At 32.0% G+C, this 21,243-nt stretch overlaps 1 protein-coding gene across 1 annotated transcript; it reads right to left on the bottom strand.

Moving 5' to 3' along the window:
* Positions 1–3,752: 3,752 nt before the first annotated feature.
* Positions 3,753–4,550, bottom strand: LOC143056127 (uncharacterized). The gene has a single exon (XM_076229213.1). It carries the CDS (start codon positions 4,548–4,550, stop codon positions 3,753–3,755), a length of 798 nt encoding a protein of 265 aa, XP_076085328.1.
* Positions 4,551–21,243: the final 16,693 nt, after the last annotated feature.

The raw sequence follows: 21,243 nt of genomic DNA, 5'->3' as shown, positions 1-21,243 counted from the left end.
GTTAAACATGTTTGTGAGATCTCAACTCTCCCCCTATACCTCTAACCAATGTAGAAAAGTAAACGCAGAACAATACGCACATTAAAATTTGTACGAATGTAATGAATTTCTAGCAGCTTATGTTTAAATATAAGAGATATAAGAAGGTCATGAATATATATATTATTGAGCTAAGGTGGCGCACAATGACGAAGACCATTTTACGTCGAAGACCAGAGTTGAACATCAGCATCATATTTATTGAGCTTTAGTCATTGTAACCATTTGTTGTCGCAGTTTCTAATTCTAAAATCCAGTTTTCTTCCTTATTTCTATGGAAATATTTTGCAAGATGTTTTAGTTGATACGAATCGCATAGAAATCAATGAAATGAACAGACCGATTAAATTGTCGATAAACAATGACTACTTTGAATTTTTCGATAAACAATGACTACTTTGAATTTTTCGATAAACAAAAGATTTTCGTATCCCAGAGTGGATTACCTTAGCCGTATTTGGCACAACTTTTTGGAATTTTGGATCCTCAATGCTCTACAACTTCGTAATTGTTTGGCCTTATAAATATTTTGATATGAGCGTCATTGATGAGTCTTTTGTAGACGAAACGCACGTCTGGCGTACTAAATTATAATCCTGGTACCTTTGATAACTATTTACACCTATAGCAATGTATGGGTCGATGCCACTCACTACAAAAGTCAAAAAGTCTGAAAAGACCAGTTTTTGTCTGAATTTGCATGAATTTTTACTCGACATTTTTAATTTGTCTGAATAATTTTTAAAAATTCTTGACATAGTATGAATTTGTCTTATAAGGTTCTTGATTTTTCTTGACAAGTGTCTTGACAGTATGAACATTGTCTTAAAATTTCTCGACACTTCCTGTATCATATGATAAGAGTCTGGATTAGTCTCGACCAATTCTTGACTGTCTTAAATTTGTCTCGATCTGTCTTGACATATTCTTGACATTCTTAATAATGTCTGAATGTGTCTTGACATATTCTTGACATTCTAAACAATGTCTGAATATGTCTCGACACATTCTTGACAGTCTTAAATATGTCTTGACACTATCTCAACAGTATAAATTTAGCCTGAAATGTGAACAGACTTATTCTGCTCTGTTTATGACATTCTACTGCTGTTATATACTCCTTTTTATCATGGCTAAACTAAACTTTGAAGAATCCAGGATTAATTTGGTACATGAAACCCTTTTTGTTCAACTAAGTTTGATAACCCCAAGGATTTGTATAACCCTGAATAATCCTCCGTGTAGTTAAATTTTGATTTATTTTTATTAAACATTTAATAAATTGTTTCACTTTGGAATATAAGTCGAAGTTACTGACAAACAGCATTGAGATTTTTGCCGTTCGCAAATCGCAAAACTGCTAGTCAAATTTGCTTTACTATAAAATAGGTGACTTGAGGCAGTTTTAAAAACTGACCATGTGTCTCTTTTGGACCCCCCAATTCATCTTTTAGGTTTGTGTGGCTAAAAAAAAAGAGGGAGGGTGGGGTTTCGTATAGTTCAAAAATTTGTTTTAATCTTCATTCTAAAACCTTATTCATTTTTTAGGACAACCCAAAAACATTTTTTATTCAACAACTTTGAGTGTTGAATTTTATAATTTTTTTATCAAAAATAAATGTTTGTGAAAAGAAAAAAATCTTTATATCTATATTATGCATGTCTGTTTGAGATCCATTTCATAAGACCAATGATTTCTAAGAAATCATTGATGGGACCCATTATGAATACATTTTTTTTTTTATTATTCCTGGAGTAGATAATAATTTTCTTTTATTCTTTGGGAATTATTCAATTTTTATGTTAAAGTAATTAACTTCATAATTTTGATGAAGAAAATCCATTTTAATTCATTTCTTTTCATCAAAGCGATGATTTTCATGATTTTCATCTATCAACAAACTTTTTAAATTGTAGTGACATGGTCGGTCAACTGATAAGTTTTATGGCTGATTTCAGGTAAAGCAGTAATTTTTATTCGACAGTTGCGTGTACTCTGGGGTGTGGAATACCTTTATTTTATGGGAACATCCTGTCCGTGTGTAATACTTAATATATATTCTAACTATACAAATCCTTGTATAAACCACAATTTGGTACAATACTTATTTACCAGATTAACATTGAATATCATGAACATAGAATGAAATATGTCTACTAGACAGTATGCTTGGTTTTAATCATTTCATTTATAAGATTTAGGAATTAAAATTTGTAATTTAAAAACCCACATTTGTTTAAATTGTTTTATATCAACACACCCACATTTAAATTATTTTATACATTAGATTCCATAGCCATATTTGCATTTGTAAAAATATTTATATACCAAAATTTTCAATTATTTTACTTGCCCAACTTTTATTTTTGTTGTAAGAAGTGTTATATAAAGAGAAATAAAGATTAAAGTTATATCATATTGGTCATGATTTGTAAAACTGTCAAGTAAATTTAAGACACAATTCAAAATGTTCAGAATATGTCAGGCCATACTGAGAAAAAATAAGAATGTCGAGAATATGTCGAGAAATTTCAAGACAGTATTCAAATGTCAAGAATTTGTCAAGAACTTTTAAGACCATATTAAGAATGTCAAGAATATGTCGAGTAAATTTCATACAAATTTGATATTAATGAGAATTTGTCAAGAAAAATTAAGACACAAGTCATACTTTTGGAGAATGTCGAGTAAAAGTTCATGCAAATGAAGACAAAAACTGGTCTTTTCAGACTTTTTGACTTTTGTAGTGACTGCTGGTGGACGTTTCGTCCCCGAGGGTATCACTAGCCCAGTAGTCAGCATTTCGGTATTGACATGAATATCAATTATTTGGTCATTTTTATAAATTTCCTGTTTACAAAACTTTGATTTTTTCGAAAAACTAAGGATTTTCTTATCCAAGAAATGGATTACCTTAGCCGTATTTGAATTTTTCGATAAACAAAGGATTTTCGTATCCCAGAGTGGATTACCTTAGCCGTAATTGGCACAACGTTTTGGAATTTTGGATCCTGAATGCTCTTCAACTTCGTACTTATTCACTTGCTTATGTAGTCGAAACGCGCATCTGGCGTACTAAATTATAATCCTGGTACATTTGATAACTATTCTGTATTGTATGTGTTTTTTTATCGATGGCTGCATATATTTTTGTTAAGACTTCCTTTCGTTTTATAAACTGATATAAAAGTTGTTATTGTACATGTTTTACTAATAATTTATGATAATATTGATAAACAATTTATGTTTCAAGCTTCGTCGAATTTCTAAACAACTACTGTACAAGTCGAAAAAAACCCAACTGAAAACGCCATGGTAAAACAAAAGACAAATAGACAAACAACAGTACACAAAACACAACAAAAATAAACTAAAGACTGAGCAAAACGAGCTCAACCAAACACTGGCGAGTGATCGCAGGTGCATTGGAAGGGTAAGTAGATCCTGCTACACATGTAACAACAGTCGTCTTGCTCATGTTAGTACACATTCGGTGAAAAAGGGAACAGGACTATATTTACGACATCTGGAACATATCTGCTAACATATGTGAAATGGATATATCATAACCAACTCGTGATGGCTTCTGTTTAACAAACGAAATAATGATCTGAAAGAATTAATTGGGTTTAACCTTTAATAATAAAGTGTTATTGACATTTATACCATAACAGCTAGTCATGACGTAAATCATTTGTCTCGAATTAAATAACTAAGAAACAGTAAGACGAACAATTTGCTCAAGAATAGGTGGTACTATGTTAAATCGAAATTTTACTTTGTGGAATTTGCTTTCCATATCTTGTATCTGTCTTTTGTCTATTTTCTGTTCAGTTTCCAAAGCACATAGTTTTCCAAATACCTGGTAAGAATCGCCATACTTCATGAATTTTTGAAGCACTTCTTTTCTTTTTGGTATTTTGGCTACTACTTCTTCACAATATTTAATTTTCTGTTTCAATTTAAGAGTTTCATCTGCAAGTTGTCTTTCTATTGTTGAACGGAATCTGCACAAATAAGATTGTACATTGTTTATAATGGACTGAATATGAGATTTAGCTGATTGTGTTTCTTTTCTTAGGTCTGATATATTCGACTGATATGAATTCATAAGCCTCTCTGCCTCTTTCTTGTTTGAATTCAACTTCGAAAAGAACAATTCCATTTGTTCCTCTGCATTTAACGACTTTACTTTATGAACGTCTTTGCAAAGTTTGTGCTTATCTTTCAAGCATAGAAAACAGATACAACAGTTGTGATCAACACATAGAAACTCGAATGTTTCGTCTTCATGATCAGAGCATGTCTTCCTAAAACTGCGAATTTCTGGCAGGAACTTTGAATATTCTTCAATTGTAAGAACTTTATGTTCGTTCAATAAGCGAAACTTCCCATGCTGTTGATAACATCCTTCACATAGTGGCTGTCTGCAATCTAGACAGTACTTTATTGATGTTTTCAATTCTCCACCAAGAAAGCAAATTTCACACTGGTTGATTATCTCGCTCATTCTGTAAAAATATATTGATAATTCAAGTACTTTAATATTACTTACACCTGGGAACCGCATATCATAGATCATGTCGAATTCGAGGTATAACTTAATTAATATAAATTTAAAACGAGACGAAGGAAGCCGTGTCTGTTGTTTCTTTAATTTCTGGTACTGGAGGATATATAAGTGGAACCAAATCAGAAAATTTGGATTTTTAATGGAAAGAATATTATCAAAATATATTAATGAGAAGTTAAATGATCTGGCTTCTTTTATCACCTTGTATGTTTTTGACAAGTGTCTGAAAGAACTCGTTTGGAGACATTACATACTATTTACACAGAAGTACAATAATTAATCAGCAAAAAGTAAAGATTTTGGCTAAAAAACAAGAAAAAGACAAGATAAACAGCAATTGATAGTAGCATACAAAAGCAGTGATAAGCTATCAATGTGATGACAGAAAAGTAGAAGCCAACAACGATAAAACAAATTCTGAACGTATCACGACATCTATTAAATGAGACATTGTGACTTTTTTCCTATTTCATAGAAATACAATGGTCTTATTTTGGATGACAGAAAAGATGAAATAATTATCGATTTCTTCTATATAAATTAAATATTGTAACCCTGTATCCTCGTGTCTGACGCTACTCAGATATGAGAAAACTAAATGTAATACACGTGCTTAATTCGATAGAATATTTGAATTTGAATTTTATAATTCCTACCGTACTATAAAGCACCGTTCATTGAACCATTCATTTAAACATTGATATTTGAAATTATATGAAACGGCTAATCAAAATTCGCTTTAAATCTGATTCATATCTAAAGCGCTAGCTAGCGAAGATGGACCGTCTATGTTTTTTTTTATGATTTGTAGAAATATGAATATGAATCCTGCTGTAATATAGTCAATTGAAAACCAACGATTTATAATAATGAGCCCTTGTGACATTTTCTAGTGACGTAAAACACTCTTCCAAAAAAATGCAGGAAATTAAAACTTTGAGCAAGAAATGAATTTTGTATAAATACAGAATATGACACGTTACTTCCTTATACCAACAACCTTAGTCCCATGCAACCATCCAGGCGAACTTATCTTATAAACTCTTTTACTTGATGATTAAGATTTAAAAAAATCAATTGATATTAGCTTATGCTACTGATCTCACATGTTTGAAAAAAACCTTTAGTATAATAATTCTGTAATACAATGATCTCGATATTTCTTACACCACGTGTCTTACCTTTGTGTTATGGTTTATATAATTAAACTTTCCAAACATTATGATTTAAATAGCAGCTATTGTGTAGTGTATCACAAAGGTCATTTACTTTAATACACACCTGCTGTATTCTTTGCACACACTTATACACATTTTAAATTGCAAAATCGAAGGTAAGCAGGTGTTTCAGCTTCAGGTTGTAATTTACTGTAATAAAGCATTCTAGCTATATGTTTTATACTCAATTATACACATCTTCAATTGTAAAATCGAAGGTAAGCTGTTGTTTTAATTTTATTATTTTACTACATGTTGTTAAATAGCAATGCTGGTAATACAAATTTGATCTTTTTGCAGAAAAAAGACATATTCAAAGGGATAAAAGTTGACACTGTGGTAATAAAAGTTTTTGTCTAAAATCATTTTTTAAGTCCCTGTGTACTTATATTATATTACATATTTGTAACAGACATTTACAGGAAAAAAATATTGATTATTAATCATATACATAGTATTACATATGTGCTTTTCTCAACATTACATATTGTCAATTAATTATAATAAGTAATCACTTCCTCTTGTACTGTGACGTGATAACTCAAGCTTTATAAAATTGAAAATATTCAGGAAAACGAACGAATGTGAAAGTTATTTCAGATTCAGTATAAAATGTAATTTATTATGTAAATATCAATAGTGTGTTCAATCACATATTCAATTAAATATATATTCTGACTTGCCATGGACCTACAGAAATGTGGTACCATTCAACGACGTTCAGCAACTTTCTGATTAGTACCCTGTGTCAAGACATATCTTGAGAAATTGACTCGACAATATTATAAAATTTCGATTTCTGGTATTATTTTGAGAATATTATAGAATTTGTTCAGTATTCAAATTTTTTAAGTTGAAAATTAATTGGAAAAATAATACTGAAACCTTACATAATTATAAAAATCTGAATGATGTATACAGTTTGAAAAAAAATGTATAATATTGAACTCCCTGTCTATTTTCAGAAGTAGTTTTCTGTGATTTTTTGTTTGTTTCCTAAGCGTGGTGTCTTTGTTATAATATGTTTTACCTACTTATATTAGCTTTTGTTATATATGAAGTAAATACGAATCGGTATAATGATATGTGACTACCTTTTATAATTAATAAAATGTTATAATGATGTCATGTGCTTACGTTATTTAACTATGATATTTCATCTTTGTTTGCAAACATATTTTACTATTTATATTTCAAACAAACAACATTGTATGCAGTAGATGCTTTGTTATATTCCATTTTTTCTTCTTATTATATTACAAACTTTATAAGATAATAAACTGTTACTTTTTCCTCTAAATTTTACCGTATGTCGGGCCCTCTAACTGGAGATGTACATGATCCTTATACACATTTTCTTTCAATTAATATTTTTGTTAGTTTAAAATGTTATATCAAAGAAAAGCATTATTAAAGAAATTTATGGCGTTCCATGTATTAAACAATGGTTTTGATTTTCTAACCGACAAGTATTGCTATAAATAACATGTATTCTGTATTTACTCAAATATTTAGTAATTTTTGTGTTTTTCAGTATGGCGTTATTGAAGAGTTGTTCCTGTTTTTGCACCAATTTCCTTGGAGATATCAAACAAGGCCTACTTTTGCCTAGATTGTGATTCAACAATGTGTAACTCTTGTAAGACAGTTCATGAAAGAATAACAACACTTACAACACATAGTCTTATTAGCTACGAAGAAGTAAATTCATTTCCAACTACATTACTGATGCAGGCCATTAAATGCCATCAGCACCATGGAGAAAATAGAGAGCTTTATTGTTCTGATCATTGTACCTCTTTTTGTTTTACATGTTTTCTACAAGACCATAGAAAATGTGAGCATTCAGAAAAGATAGACAAAATAGCTATGACCTAAACACGTCAGTGAGACTTGAGGAAATAAATAATAAAATAGAAAAACAACAGATAACATTAAAAACCATGCATGATCATAAACATTCTAATCTCCAAGCATTAAAAGAAGAAAGGCCCAAACTAGAAGCAGAAATGTCAGCTCTGATTGAAAAAATTAACAGCCATGTATTATTAGTTATTGATGAGACGGGCAAATTGCTTAATACAGAAATAAACGCCCTTGAAGAAGACATACAAGAAATTAAAACAAATATAGATCATCTCGAAAGACAAAAGATAGACTTAAATAAAGTTTTTAATGCATGCTCGCATTCCAAAACATTCCTTTTTTTGCATGAAACAAAAAACATGTTGAGCCAAAGTGAAGAAAAGTTCAACAAAATGAAGTCGGATTGTAATCTAGTGAAACTTATTGTGTCTGTGTCTGATAATATAGAAACGTTACTTAAAAAGATCACAAACGTCTCTATAAACCGCACTTCTATGAAAATTCCAAGTTCTTCAAATGCAATGATTCAATCTGCAGCTAAATAAAATTGAATTGAACTTTCTTTTTTATTTAGCATAAAGATGGCATTATAATTGTTCTTTTAAAACATACAAATGATAACAATAAGCACAAAAAAATCAAAACTGAACAGTATAATAGACCACATCAACCAGCAAGACCGATTCCTAAAAAAAGTTATACAAATAAGGTAAAAACAACGACAAATATTCAGTCATGATAGTCTCAATGAAGATAAAGGTATTTCTATTTTGTGGTTATTTTCCGGCAGATATTTTGTTGAATTTCTCATTGTCGTGCAGAAACAAGGTAGGTCAATCATCTTTCCCCTTTTATTTTGTTGGTTTTGGTTATGTGGGTGTGTGAAATGTTTGTTGGTTGTTTTTTGTTTAATTTAGTAGCATCATCTAGTGTTTTAACCGACAACTTACATACCATGTGAGTTTCATTCAATGGATATTTACTTTCAATTGTTCGAATGTGAGTTTTACGTTTTGATAATGTTTGATGTTAACAGAAAACGATAATTACAATTTTATATCAAAAAAGGGAATGTTATCAAATGTACATTATCACTCATAAGTTGAAGACGAGCTTGCAACACCATGACAAAAACAAAGAACAAATATTACAAAAGGACATCAGTTTGAAAAACACTGTAACAGAAACTAAGTACTGAGCATCATATACAACCACCAATACTGAGAGTGAGGAGATGTTCCGAAATGTTAAACAGATCTTGATCAATATGTGTAAGAAGAAGGGAGGGTAGCGAGTACTCGAGTACTCTACCTTCCGAGCAAGTACTGGAGTTTAATTTTAGTATCCGGATACTCATTTGTTTTCTATTAATCTTGAGACATGTCTTCTTACCATTTCCCCTCACTTTAGTTCTCCCTTGTAATATCTTTCGTAATACTAATAACAAAAATATTTATTCACAACACAAATAAGTGTATCCTGAGACTTGTATGTATTATAACTTACTATAGTCTCAGGGTTTATTTATAACCGCAAAACGTGTTTTTATAGTACCAACATAGTTTGTTTTTTCCGAGAGCAAGTTGTGGGTAGGATCATGTTTCTGAACAAGAACAAAATGAATTTGCCCTACGGCAAACGATAAGAGACATTTGTAACAGTGTTTGTACACGGATTAACACTTCTAGAATCCATGGAATTAATAACTCACAAGCCGTAAAATTACTTTTGTTTGCTTATCGTGTAAACGTGAATCGCATGAAATCCAAATTTAATGTAAAAAAAAAAATGTGAAACTTTATCATTTGTTTAATTTATAATTAGATATAGTTTCGTATAAGTAATTTGAAGTCCAATCTTTTGTTGGCAAATTATGAGACAAGTCGTTTTATTAAAAATACTTCACAGGAACAGATTCTTATAATTTTAATATTTTGTGTTTTTAACGCCACTTTTCAGCACCAATTTTGATCTATTTGATTTGGCCAGTTTTTATTGGTGAAAGAAGCAGGAGTGCCCTGTGAAAATCTGTTCATGCTATATTGATAGCTTTTAAAAAAACCCAAAGTAAGATGGTCCGTTATTCATTGTTCTATTGACACAAAAAAGACCATCGATATAAATAACGAAGGATCAAATTATATTCTGTAGTCATACAGTTTGAGTTCAGCAACAATACGTATGTCTTTCGTTAAGACAGTAATTAAGCGATTGCACCATACTGAACTAATTAAGGTTCATGAAAGGTAATAACCACAAATACAACATCCCAACAAAAGCAAAATTTTGTACTAGGCAAAAAGATCCATTTAAGTACATGAGTACTCACGAGTATCATGACTGAGTACTCGAGTTTCAAATTTTAGTTCTTTTGACATCCATATTTAGAAATGAATTATGCTATAGATAACGTAAACATAAAGAATAAGGAGTTGACTCTCTTCCTTCCGAAATCATACAGTAAAGTCATGAATTAAACGTGTAATATATATACATTAATTTTGTCAGATATCTAAAATACTTTTCTATCGTGCATTTAAGTGTAGATTATTTTTTAGTTTTCTATGCTGTGTCATGTGGACTATTGTATGTCTATTTGTCTTTTTCATTTTTAGCCATGGCGTTGTCAGTTTATTTTCGATTTATGAGCTTGACTGTTCCTTTGGTATATTTTGTTCCTCTTTATGTTTTATGTACATATATGAATAGTTTGTCAAGTCTTTAACACAAAAAATAATGGCAGTGTGTGAGTAAGAAAAAAATACTACTCAATACAGGAATATCGCCCGAATATCACAAACAAGAATTTAAAAGAAATAGAGAAAATCCTGAGAAGCTAAAGAGTAGTCTCTCTTTCCATGGAAAAATGATAGTAAATACATGAATTAAACTTCTTATATATTAGTGCAGCGGCGAAATCTGAAAAGACGCTTAGTTAAGGAGTTTAATGCACCAAAAGAACACACACCTGAATTTTTTTTTAAATGAAAGAATACATGTTAAACTTATATTTTAAACATGCCGTAAGAAAATCGTATGGTCGAATTTCCGTAAAAATGGCTTTTTAGAGCGTTATGTAGTGTATAAAAAAAATTCACTGATACACTAAAATGTTAATTATTATTACGAATCACAATATTACGGCTATTTTTTAAATTGATAATGTAAGAATATATCACTGACGATAAAAATAGTCAATAATTTTTTTAAAAACATTTACCATTAACATTTTAAAACCCGTTTTACTTCAGTAGTTGTGATTAACACGATTTTCACCGGTTTCCGTTAATAACAGGATAATTATAAAACACTTCATTTGTGTTTATTTGGCATAAATATACACTTCGATATTTACTTTATACAAAGCAACTTTCGTTTGTAACATTTCTTATTCGATTAACAAGAAATTTTTAATTTGAATAGAACACCTCAATCTGTTACACATTTATTTAATTCCGGAATTACGGTCCGGGACGTTTATTTTTGTTTAATCCTCACTCCGTTCAGTTCTATATCACTGTACAAGCCAAATGTAGATTAGCATTTCACATTGAAATTGTTTGATTAATATCAGTTTTAGGGTTTATATTTGTCTTTACACTAGTTTTATATTTGCTTTGTTGTTGATTTCATTGTTTTTTGTTATTTTTAATACACAGAGTGGTAATATATTGTTTTTTTTTATCAGGGTTTACATTGTGTTAAGTAATCGCTTAAAAATTATTCCGGATCTGTTGTGAAAATTTTCCGGATAATGTCACAGTTCGGTAGTCCTTTAAAACTTACCCCAACAAGTGCAAAGAGAGGGACGTCTTCCTTAGATTGGCAGGAATGCATAATTTGTCAGATTAAAAGCCCGGAAAAATTATATATTTTCACTGACAAGGGCAAAGTTAGTTTTATTGAAGCTACTAAACTACGGAAAGGTGAGATCTATTTGAAGATTGTAGAAGAGTTGTCTTCTATTAATCAATTTTTTTCGGAAAATATTGATGTTAAATACCATAGATATTGTTGTAAATCTTACACCAGTAAGCAGAATCTATCTTGTTATAAACAAGATTTTATGGAAACGGAGGAGAATATAGGTGGTGCTTGCATTTTTTCACCTGCTGCAAGCACATCTAGAATCACAACTCGATCAGAGTGGTATTCCTGTATTTTTTGTAAGAACAAAACTTACAAAAAAGATGCTAAATTGCACAAAGTGGAATCAGAAGACAGAATAAAGAATATACTTGAGGCAGCTAGAATTAATTCGGATCATGAAATTGAGTCAACGGTTTTACATGAAAATTTTACTGAAAATGCCCTTTATCATTCGGCCTGTATAACTAAATATCTACTGAAAACACCCCAAAAAGTAAAAGCAGAATCTTCTGACCACGATACTGCATTTGTGAAGTTGGTATCAGAAATTAATTCAGACCTGATGGTAAAGCATAAGGCTTTTATGATGTCCAACTTGCTTGAGAAATTTCGTTTCTTGCTTCCACAGGACTATGCCGACAAATACACAACATATAAATTGCAAAATAGGTTAATGAATTATTACGGCGATTCAATTGTCATACAACCACAACAAGGCCAGGGTAAATCAAATATCATGTTCAGCAGCTCTATATCTATCGGTGACGCAATCAAAGCTGCAAGTCAGCTAAAATCTGAACTCAAAATAGCACAGTTAGATTTGGAAATTGGAAGTTCCAAAAATACAACAAGTGAAGAACAGATTTTACACACCGCTGCCAATATTTTAAGGCGTGATATACATAGCCTTGATCTAAACAATAATTATTACCCAACACCTTCCGAATGTTCTCTGCCGTTGTCAATTCAACCAATGCCCCCAAACCTGACCAAATTTATTTGTTGGTTAATAGATGAAAAGTCTTTTCTGGCCGTTTCAAACCAAAACCATACTACCGTAGAAAAAATGGGAAAATGTATGTCGCTTACAGAAAGCATAGTTTCAATGAGTACTAATGTTATCACTCCATTTCAAATTGGTCTTGCATTACAATTGTATCACGAATTTGGATCAAAACAATTAGTTGAAACATTAAAGGCTCATGGGTTTTGCAGTTTGTATGATGAGGTTAGGCGTTACCTAACAAGCTTATCAAGTCATGAAATTGATAGGATCAAAAATGGCGTGTATGTTCCAAACGGTATTGTACCGCTGTCTTCCAATGGATGTCTTATCCAGGAAGGATCAGATAACATTGACATAAACACGGAAACGGTGGATGGCAAGGACACTTTCCATTCTATGGCTAGAGCTGTTTTCCAACTGCAGACTGAAATGACAGATTCAAGCGCTGTACATGCTGAATAGGTTAAAGTTAAACGAGGACAGGAAAAATCTTTACCAGTCGACGAGCAGACACTGTCTTTGATAAACTGTGTACCATTCAACAAGCCAAAAGAGCGTCCTGAGCCTCCCCGTCGTGAGAATGCATATAGTGATATACAATATTGTTCAGAAAGATGTGAGGCTTCTTTAGACTCCGTTTGGGTTTTGCTGGGACTTCTGTTCAGAGAAGTAATTAAATTTCCAATGGAACTTCCAGAACAAATTAAACAAGCAATCCCCTTCTGGACTGGGTTTAATGGCCTAGTCTCAGAATCACTTCCTTGTCGGACACTTGTTACATATGCACCAGTTGTTGACTCGAAGCAAAGCGATATGTCAACCGTTTATACAACAATGAAGAAATGTATGGACATGTCAAAAGAAGTAGGACAGGACTTTGCAATACAGACGTTTGATCTTTACGCAGTATCACAGCAAGTGAAATGGTCAATGCCGGAAGTTTTTCAATCCCATATTTTGAGGCTTGGTGAATTTCACACACTGTCTTGTTTTATAGCTTGTATTGGCAAATTGTGGGCAGATGGAGGTCTTCGGGATCTAATGGTTGATTCTGGTGTTTATGCCGGATGCACTGTTGACCAGATGCTCTTAGGGAAACAGTTTAACCGATCAGTTCGAGGTTTAACACTCGTATATGAAGCATTACGATCGTTATGGTTTGCTTCGTTTTTCAAATGGTGTGAGGAAAATGATGGTATTGATGCAATACCAAAGGATGTATGGGTGATGCTGTCCAAATGTCAAGCAAAGTTTTCAGATGAATCGGAATCTTACAAAGATGTACTTAACGAGTTAACGATTCTGTATACCACTCATGTATTACCATTAACAGTAAGATTCAGGAACTGGGGATATCTCGAGTCCCCGACATTTAAGTACTGGGATATGTTCCTGAACGCGGTTGAAGTAATGCTCCAAAACATTCGTGCAGAACGGGAGGGTTTGTGGTCATTGCATTTACATACTACTACTGATATGCTGCCATACTTCTTCATAACCAACAGAACAAACTACTCCAGATGGACCCCGGTTTATATTCTTGATATGCTTGATATCCCTCATAAAGTTCAATCAGCATTTGATTCTGGTGAATTTGCAATTCACCAAAAAAAAGGTAACTTTTAACGGCATTTGGAGTGACATGGCCACCGAAAAAACCATTATAAAAGACTCTAAAGGGCATGGGGGAATTGTTGGATTAACCCGCAAAAAATCTGCTTTGATTAGATGGACATTAACGAGACATGTTCTCGGTCATTTCGGTTCAGAAATGCGTGATAGAGCTGGTTTGTCCATAGAGAGTGATTTATCTCACGAAGAAATGAAACCAGCAGCAATGACACGAGATAACCAACAGGTTAGTGATTTGATAGATCATATTATCAACAAAATGACAGATCCTTTTGATGTTACCTTACATCCAGTTCCTCTCATAAACATTTCAACTGGGATGCACGCATCTAAAGAAGTTCAAGATTTTTTATTGAATTCTATTAATGAGGGCACACAAAGGGTTAAATCCTTTGTTGATGGTTCTTTGTCGAATGGGCAGTCTCGAAGTTTCTATAACCCGATATCAAGATCTAAACTAAAGTCTTTCGAGGATATGACGAAAAAAACTAAACTACAGTGTCGTTCTGGTGACACAGTTAATGTGCATATCAACTCAGAGTTAGTTTTTAGGCGTGCCTTGGTTTTGGCAAATTGTCGAGAGGATGTAACAGTTGAAAAAGTTCTGTCCTATCCAATTGGCCCTATCCCAACATCCATGTTCCATGACGATGGTACAATGCGCAAGACTTGCAAGGCAGATTTAGCTGACATACTGGAACAGGATGTAGTAGTCTGTCAAATCCTTCCAATATTCGATATATCCCGAACCACCCATATAAGAGATGGCATGGCATTATTGCAATCTATCAATGCAAAAAGGTTTAAAACATTTGGTGAATTGGCTTTAGATTTTGTCCGCAATCAGGTTGCTTGCTTTCAATATGCTTCAGTGGTTGCTGACATTTTTGATATATATGACATTCAAAATTCCATTAAAAGCTCTGAACGGGAACGTCGATCAAAGTCATTTTTCAATCCAAAAGTGTTTCAAGTAATCGAAGGAAGAATCATTCCAGACTGGAAAAAATTTCTTAGTTCAGGTGAAAACAAGCAGTCACTTATAAAGTTTCTTGGTGAATTCACTTTGCAATATATGAATGAAAATAGTTGTCTAATGGATGGACAAAAACTGTACCTTGCTGGATCATTTCCCAATCCAGAAATAGTGAAAATAATAAGTCCCAAAGGTATATCAGATTGCAGTGAATTGTCAAGTACACAAGAAGAGGCAGATACACGTATTGTTCTGCATGCATTGAATGCTGACAAACTTTACAGGGAAAACGATGTAAACGGTCGCATTATTGTAAAGTCTCCGGATACGGACGTGCTAGTACTTTTAATACATTATTTCCCACAGATGACTCATATATCTGAATTGTGGTTTCAAACAGGAATGATCACTAGCATTAAGGATTGTCGGCGTTACATTCCTGTTCATGAGCTGTGTGGGTCGTTAAATTCAGTTTTGCGTAAAATCCTACCAGCTGCACACGCTATTACAGGATGTGATACTACATCGTCTTTATTTGGCATAGGCAAGAAATCCATGCTAAAGGCACTAAAAGAAACGCCTGTTCATTTCAATGACTTGTCCCAGATATCTTTATTAGATATAGAAGATTCGGTAGCCGTCAGTCGAAAACTCGTAACTAGGCTTTATGATCCTAAAGGAAAGTCCAAAGGCTGCCATACTAATCTGAACAGTTTCCAGGTGAAATTAGCCACATGTAAAGATTCTAGCTTGGTCCGACTCCCTCCTTGTGAAGCATCTTTCAAACAGCACGTCCTTAGGTCTTCTTTCCAAACCAAAATCTGGATGACTGCACATATCGCCAAGTCTGCTATTGGATCGCCTTTACAGTTTGGTTGGAAAGAAGGAAAGTGTGGTCTTGAACCTGTCTAGTTTGAAGGTCAAATGTCATCTGACTTCCTTCAAGATTTGGTGTGCACATGCAAAGAAAAATCAGTTTGCAGTAAAAGTTGTGTGTGTTTTGAACAGAATTTGTCCTGTACTGAACTGTGTCAATGTCAAGCATCATTCCTTTGTAAAAACATCAATACACACCTGGCAGATATAGATGATGATGATGATGATGCTTGATTACCTGACCTATCTACGTCTTAATAATGCTAATTCATATATAAACTTGTTTTGCTTTTAGTTTTTGCCCACTTTTTCTGTTGATTTAATATACGTTTAGTTTACTTTGACACTGAAGCTATTTCCGTTTATTATGATAGGACGATCGGGCATTCCTAATGTTAAAAAACGTCAAAAAAACGTTGATATGATGCTAACATATTTTATAAACCTTATATGAATACATTTTAATTGAACAACAAAAATATTAATGACAGCTTTTGTCTGCAAAAAAAATGTAAAAAATTTACTGAAATAACCATCATGACCATTGAAACTGAAATCAATGAAATTAACTTTTATCACCCTTTACCTGACTTTAAACTTTTGTATAGTAGCAAGTAGTCTTAAGACTTCATTTTTATGGGAAAAAAATATTACCAAAGTTCAAGGTCATCCTTGTATGGAAACTAAATGAAGTCATAAATAAACAAAATGTATCATATAACGAAAAACGTCAATTTTAACGTTAAAAATGACGTATTTAGAAGAAAAAAAAATGGTATGCCCAACAGGCTCCATATATGTTGAATGAAATATTGTCCCCTGATTGTTTAATATGTTTTATGTTCCTAAGTTTAGCCCAACATAGACAGTAAAGTCAAAATTTTGTAATATTCAATTGTTGACCTTTGACCTCAATTATGCAAAATTCCGACCACTTCTCATGCTTACGGCATCATTAATATTAAAGTTAACAATTTTATCTTTTCAATGATATATAATTTAGCCGTGTGTTCGGTGGGTGCATTAAAAAAAATTATTTTTGATTCCACCGCTGGTCTATATACCTTAGTTTTGACAAATATATCAATGTCTCTATCATGAATATAAAAAAAAAATGTATATAATGTTATTTGTACTTATGTAAATATTTTTGTCCAATTTAAAACAAAAATAGTAGTGTGTACGTTACAAATAAAATCATACAACCAAATGACTTTTATTTTAATTTATTTTGAGCCTTTCCTATTTTGACGCTTTAATACTTTTTTTTTATTAGATGTTATTAGATTTGAAAAAAAGAAAATCACAAGGAAAAATGAACACGGAAAGTCCCTTATCAAATGGCAAAATCAAAAACCCAAACACGTTAAACGCATGGATTATATCTGTCATATTTTGGACTTGGAACAAGCAAATAGTAATTACGAGTACTCGCAAATGAGTATCATGTGTGTAGCGTGGTTTTGTTAATATTTGTTTGTTTGTTCCTTAATTGTATCTAATGTTGTGTACTTTATATATAAAGGCAACAGTAGTATACCGCTGTTCGAAATTTATATCCGGGCTACAAACCAAAGCGGAGGGAAACGCATGAAATATAAGAGGAGAACTACGACACAACAGAAACACAGAAAAATGTAACACATAACATAACAATGACCATTTTCCTGATTTGGTACAGGACATTTTAAGAAAAAATGGTGGGTTGAAACTGGTTTTGTGGCATGCCGAACCTCCCGCTTGTATGGCAATATATATCATTTATATAGGTTATTCTTATTTGTCCTGATACACCACTGACCCTGGTTATTTGAGGGTTTGACACATGCAAACATGTTTAACTCTGCAAAATTCTGAATGTGCCTGTCCCAAGTCAGAAGCCTGTACAGGGGTTATCGATAGTTGCTGTTTATCGTATTTGTTTTTCCGTTTATTGTCTTTACCAGCTTTCTATGTGGTATGGGTTCTGCTCATTTTGGCTGACATCAGTTTTCAAGATATAGAACATATGTTTAAAATAATCCATAGACTCCTGTGTCACAACTTCATTTGTTTCTAAAAGTTTATACCAAACAACTGCTATTATTCCGTATTCTGTTCAATTAGAAGGACTTTCATATTAGAAAAAAGTGATATGATCGTCAATGAGACAACTCTCCAGAAGAGACCAAAATAACACAGAAATTAACAACTATAGGTCACAGTACGGCCTTTAACAATTTATCTAGGTCTATTTAACCCAAAAGATTAACATTTGAACAGTTTCATGAGTTTAAAAATAAGAAATGTCGTCAAAGCTCAGCTTTAACATATATTACGAATCACTGATAATCGATAATCGAAAATGACTAATGTTATCGATTCTTTTAACTATTTAATTTGTCGTTTTGACTTATCATACTTTTTCCCTATATTTATGTGAACAGCTTTGGTCTATAAAAAGAATAAAAAAGAACTGAAAAAATTCGGTCAAAATTGCAAGAAAACTAATGTCATGGACAATATGATAATGAAGCGAATATAAATGTGATATAAACACCCATGATGACACTGATGATGATAAAACTGCTTGAAAGCTGTCAATGAAAGCTTTATTCTATATATCATTCTCTATGATTTACTAAGACACAACAAATCAATATTAATGTTCATTATAAAAATAATTTTTCATAGTTCTTTTGTCATAATTGGTTAGAAAAAATATTTGTTTTAACTTTTTACTGATTTTTGGGGTCGAATTTTGTTATCTTTCTGCTTTTAGAAATGCCGTCTGTAATTTGTGGGCACTAACACAATTTTTTTGGAAAAATCTTTGGGGCAATTCGTGCTATGCGGTTAGCTTTAGTGTTGTTTTTTTTTAAAGTTCTGTCACATATTTCAATCCTTGAACCTCTATGGAAAATGCTCTCTGTCTTATTATCGAAAGTTTTCCTGTCTATATTGTGAAAATGCAGTTTATGCACAAGGAAATAATTGTAATTCACCACTTTATTTGGCTTCATTATAAATTACCTATTTGAAGACAAGTTAGTGCTTCGGTACTGGTATCTTTCTTTTAACTGAGAATTCTACTCCAGTATTCAAAGTTTACCGAAAGAGGCTAGTCTTTTTAGTCCCCTTTGGTTATATAAATCCTAAAGTTATTATACACCCTTTGCTTTTCATTTTTTTTAGATCTCCAGATGAAGGTACATCCAGATTCATATATATCAATGTTTTAAATTCATTTTTTTTCATATAAAATGTTTTGAATGAAGAATTACCTCCTTTCCTTGCGGACGTTTGATTGTATTGATACTTTAAACGATAAACAAGCAAGACGTTTGTGACTTGTCTACCTTTTCATTAAGACAAATAGTCCGTTATATATCTAATCATGAAAGTATTGTATTGATATAATACTTCAATCATCTAACATATATAGAAGAGATTATGTTCATTCATGCAATGCAGATAGAGTATTAATCGTGTTTACGGAGAGTATTGGCAGACTTAACATTCAAGGTGAATTATTGTGATTAAGAGGGAAATAGTTATCAAAGGTACCAGGATTATAATTTAGTATGCCAGACGCGTGTTTAGGCTACATAAGACTCATCAGTGTCGCCCATATTTACAAAAGTGATATTAAAAGCAAACCAAGTACAGAGTTGAAGAGCATTGAGGGTCCAAAATTCAAACAAACTATTTGGCAGTACTGTTTAACGGATCATAATATATATATTTATTTGAATTAAGTTTTATCTGTTCATATTTTTAAAGAAAAATATTCCTTGAACTTTCATTTTCGACGTTTGTTTTGAATAATAATATGAATGTGTCTAGTTCTTTAATCCAGGAACTATATTTAATAGTTTACATTGAAAATGCAAATTCTTTAACAAAATGCTGTCATATCAGCTTTATATAAAGAAATGTTACGCAGCCTTGTTATAGAAAATTGATTTGAAAGTAATATTTTAAAAGTGCGTTCGTCTAAATCCTGTTAATTCCCAAGCATTGCATAAATGAATTTCTCTATATGTCTTAATCATGTCATGTATTCCCAATTATAGTTTCTAGAGACACCTAAAATGCACATAAATGACTAAACCTAATAGCTCATTGGAAAAAAACGTACGTTCAACGTCTAACATTACCATAGATGTGCTGATTTAGATGCCTGATGAGAAATAAAGCTCCGCTAATGTTTGATTTTATGTCTTAAGCTATGAGATTTATATAAGAAAACACCAAATAAAGAAATTGGAATACAATTAGAATGACATGACTGTTTGATTAAAATAAATTATATGGTATTGTATTGCTAATGTTTGTACATGTTAAAAAATATAAATGGTCTGCTGGGGAATTTGGTCAGAACAATGTTTACTGTTGTAGTTTCTTAATGTGGAGTAAATAAAAAAGAAAGTATTCTCACTTTCAAGTAGGTTAAACATTGTAAAAAGAGACAAAGTAACTGTTACAGTCAGTTCGAAAATCATTTTTTATGTCAAAATGAAAAGGTATATATTGCTGAGACGCTGTAAAAAGAGTGTCTGTGGTTTAAATGAGTACTTTTTGTAGACGAAACGCGTTTCTGGGGTAAATACAAAATTTTATCTAGGTATCCATGATGAGTTTATTTTATGAGGTCAATGTTTTGAACATAAATCAGGCCGAACGTTTTCGCATTAAAAGGGTTTTACATTTACCATTTCGGAGCCTTTAACAGCTGTCTATTTGGGATAACCTTTGATTATTTGGGAATCTATATTTGTTAATATCAGTGTTAGCTGGTCTCTGATTGGGAGTTCATAAATTGCCAATCATACCACATCCATTAATTTTTATGTAAGCTTTTCCATGATTAACACCCGAAAGGGATTGATATGCTGATTATTGTTTTTTAGAGGATAATATTTGCAAATATTTCATACATATTCATTAAAATAGAAACAAAATGTCTTGATTGAATAATTAGTTAATTGCTGGTGTTTAACGGCCCAAGCAAAATCATAGTATGTTAAACACCAAATCAAATCTAGAAACAGGAGATTGGAAACATTCACGAATGCCTTTACGAGTTGGTTGATCACTATTGATTACATGTGTACCATAATGGAACATCGATATTTTCAATTTGTCGTGATCACAATGACGTCCTCTTTTCCTATATTGAGAGATTTGTCACAAGCTTTCTACTTG

The sequence above is a fragment of the Mytilus galloprovincialis genome, chromosome 13 (genome assembly GCF_965363235.1).
Source record: "Mytilus galloprovincialis chromosome 13, xbMytGall1.hap1.1, whole genome shotgun sequence".
Classification (NCBI taxonomy): Eukaryota; Metazoa; Mollusca; class Bivalvia; order Mytilida; family Mytilidae; genus Mytilus; species Mytilus galloprovincialis.
Note: the sequence above shows the minus strand (reverse complement) of the source record. Positions and strands in the feature narration are given on the sequence as shown.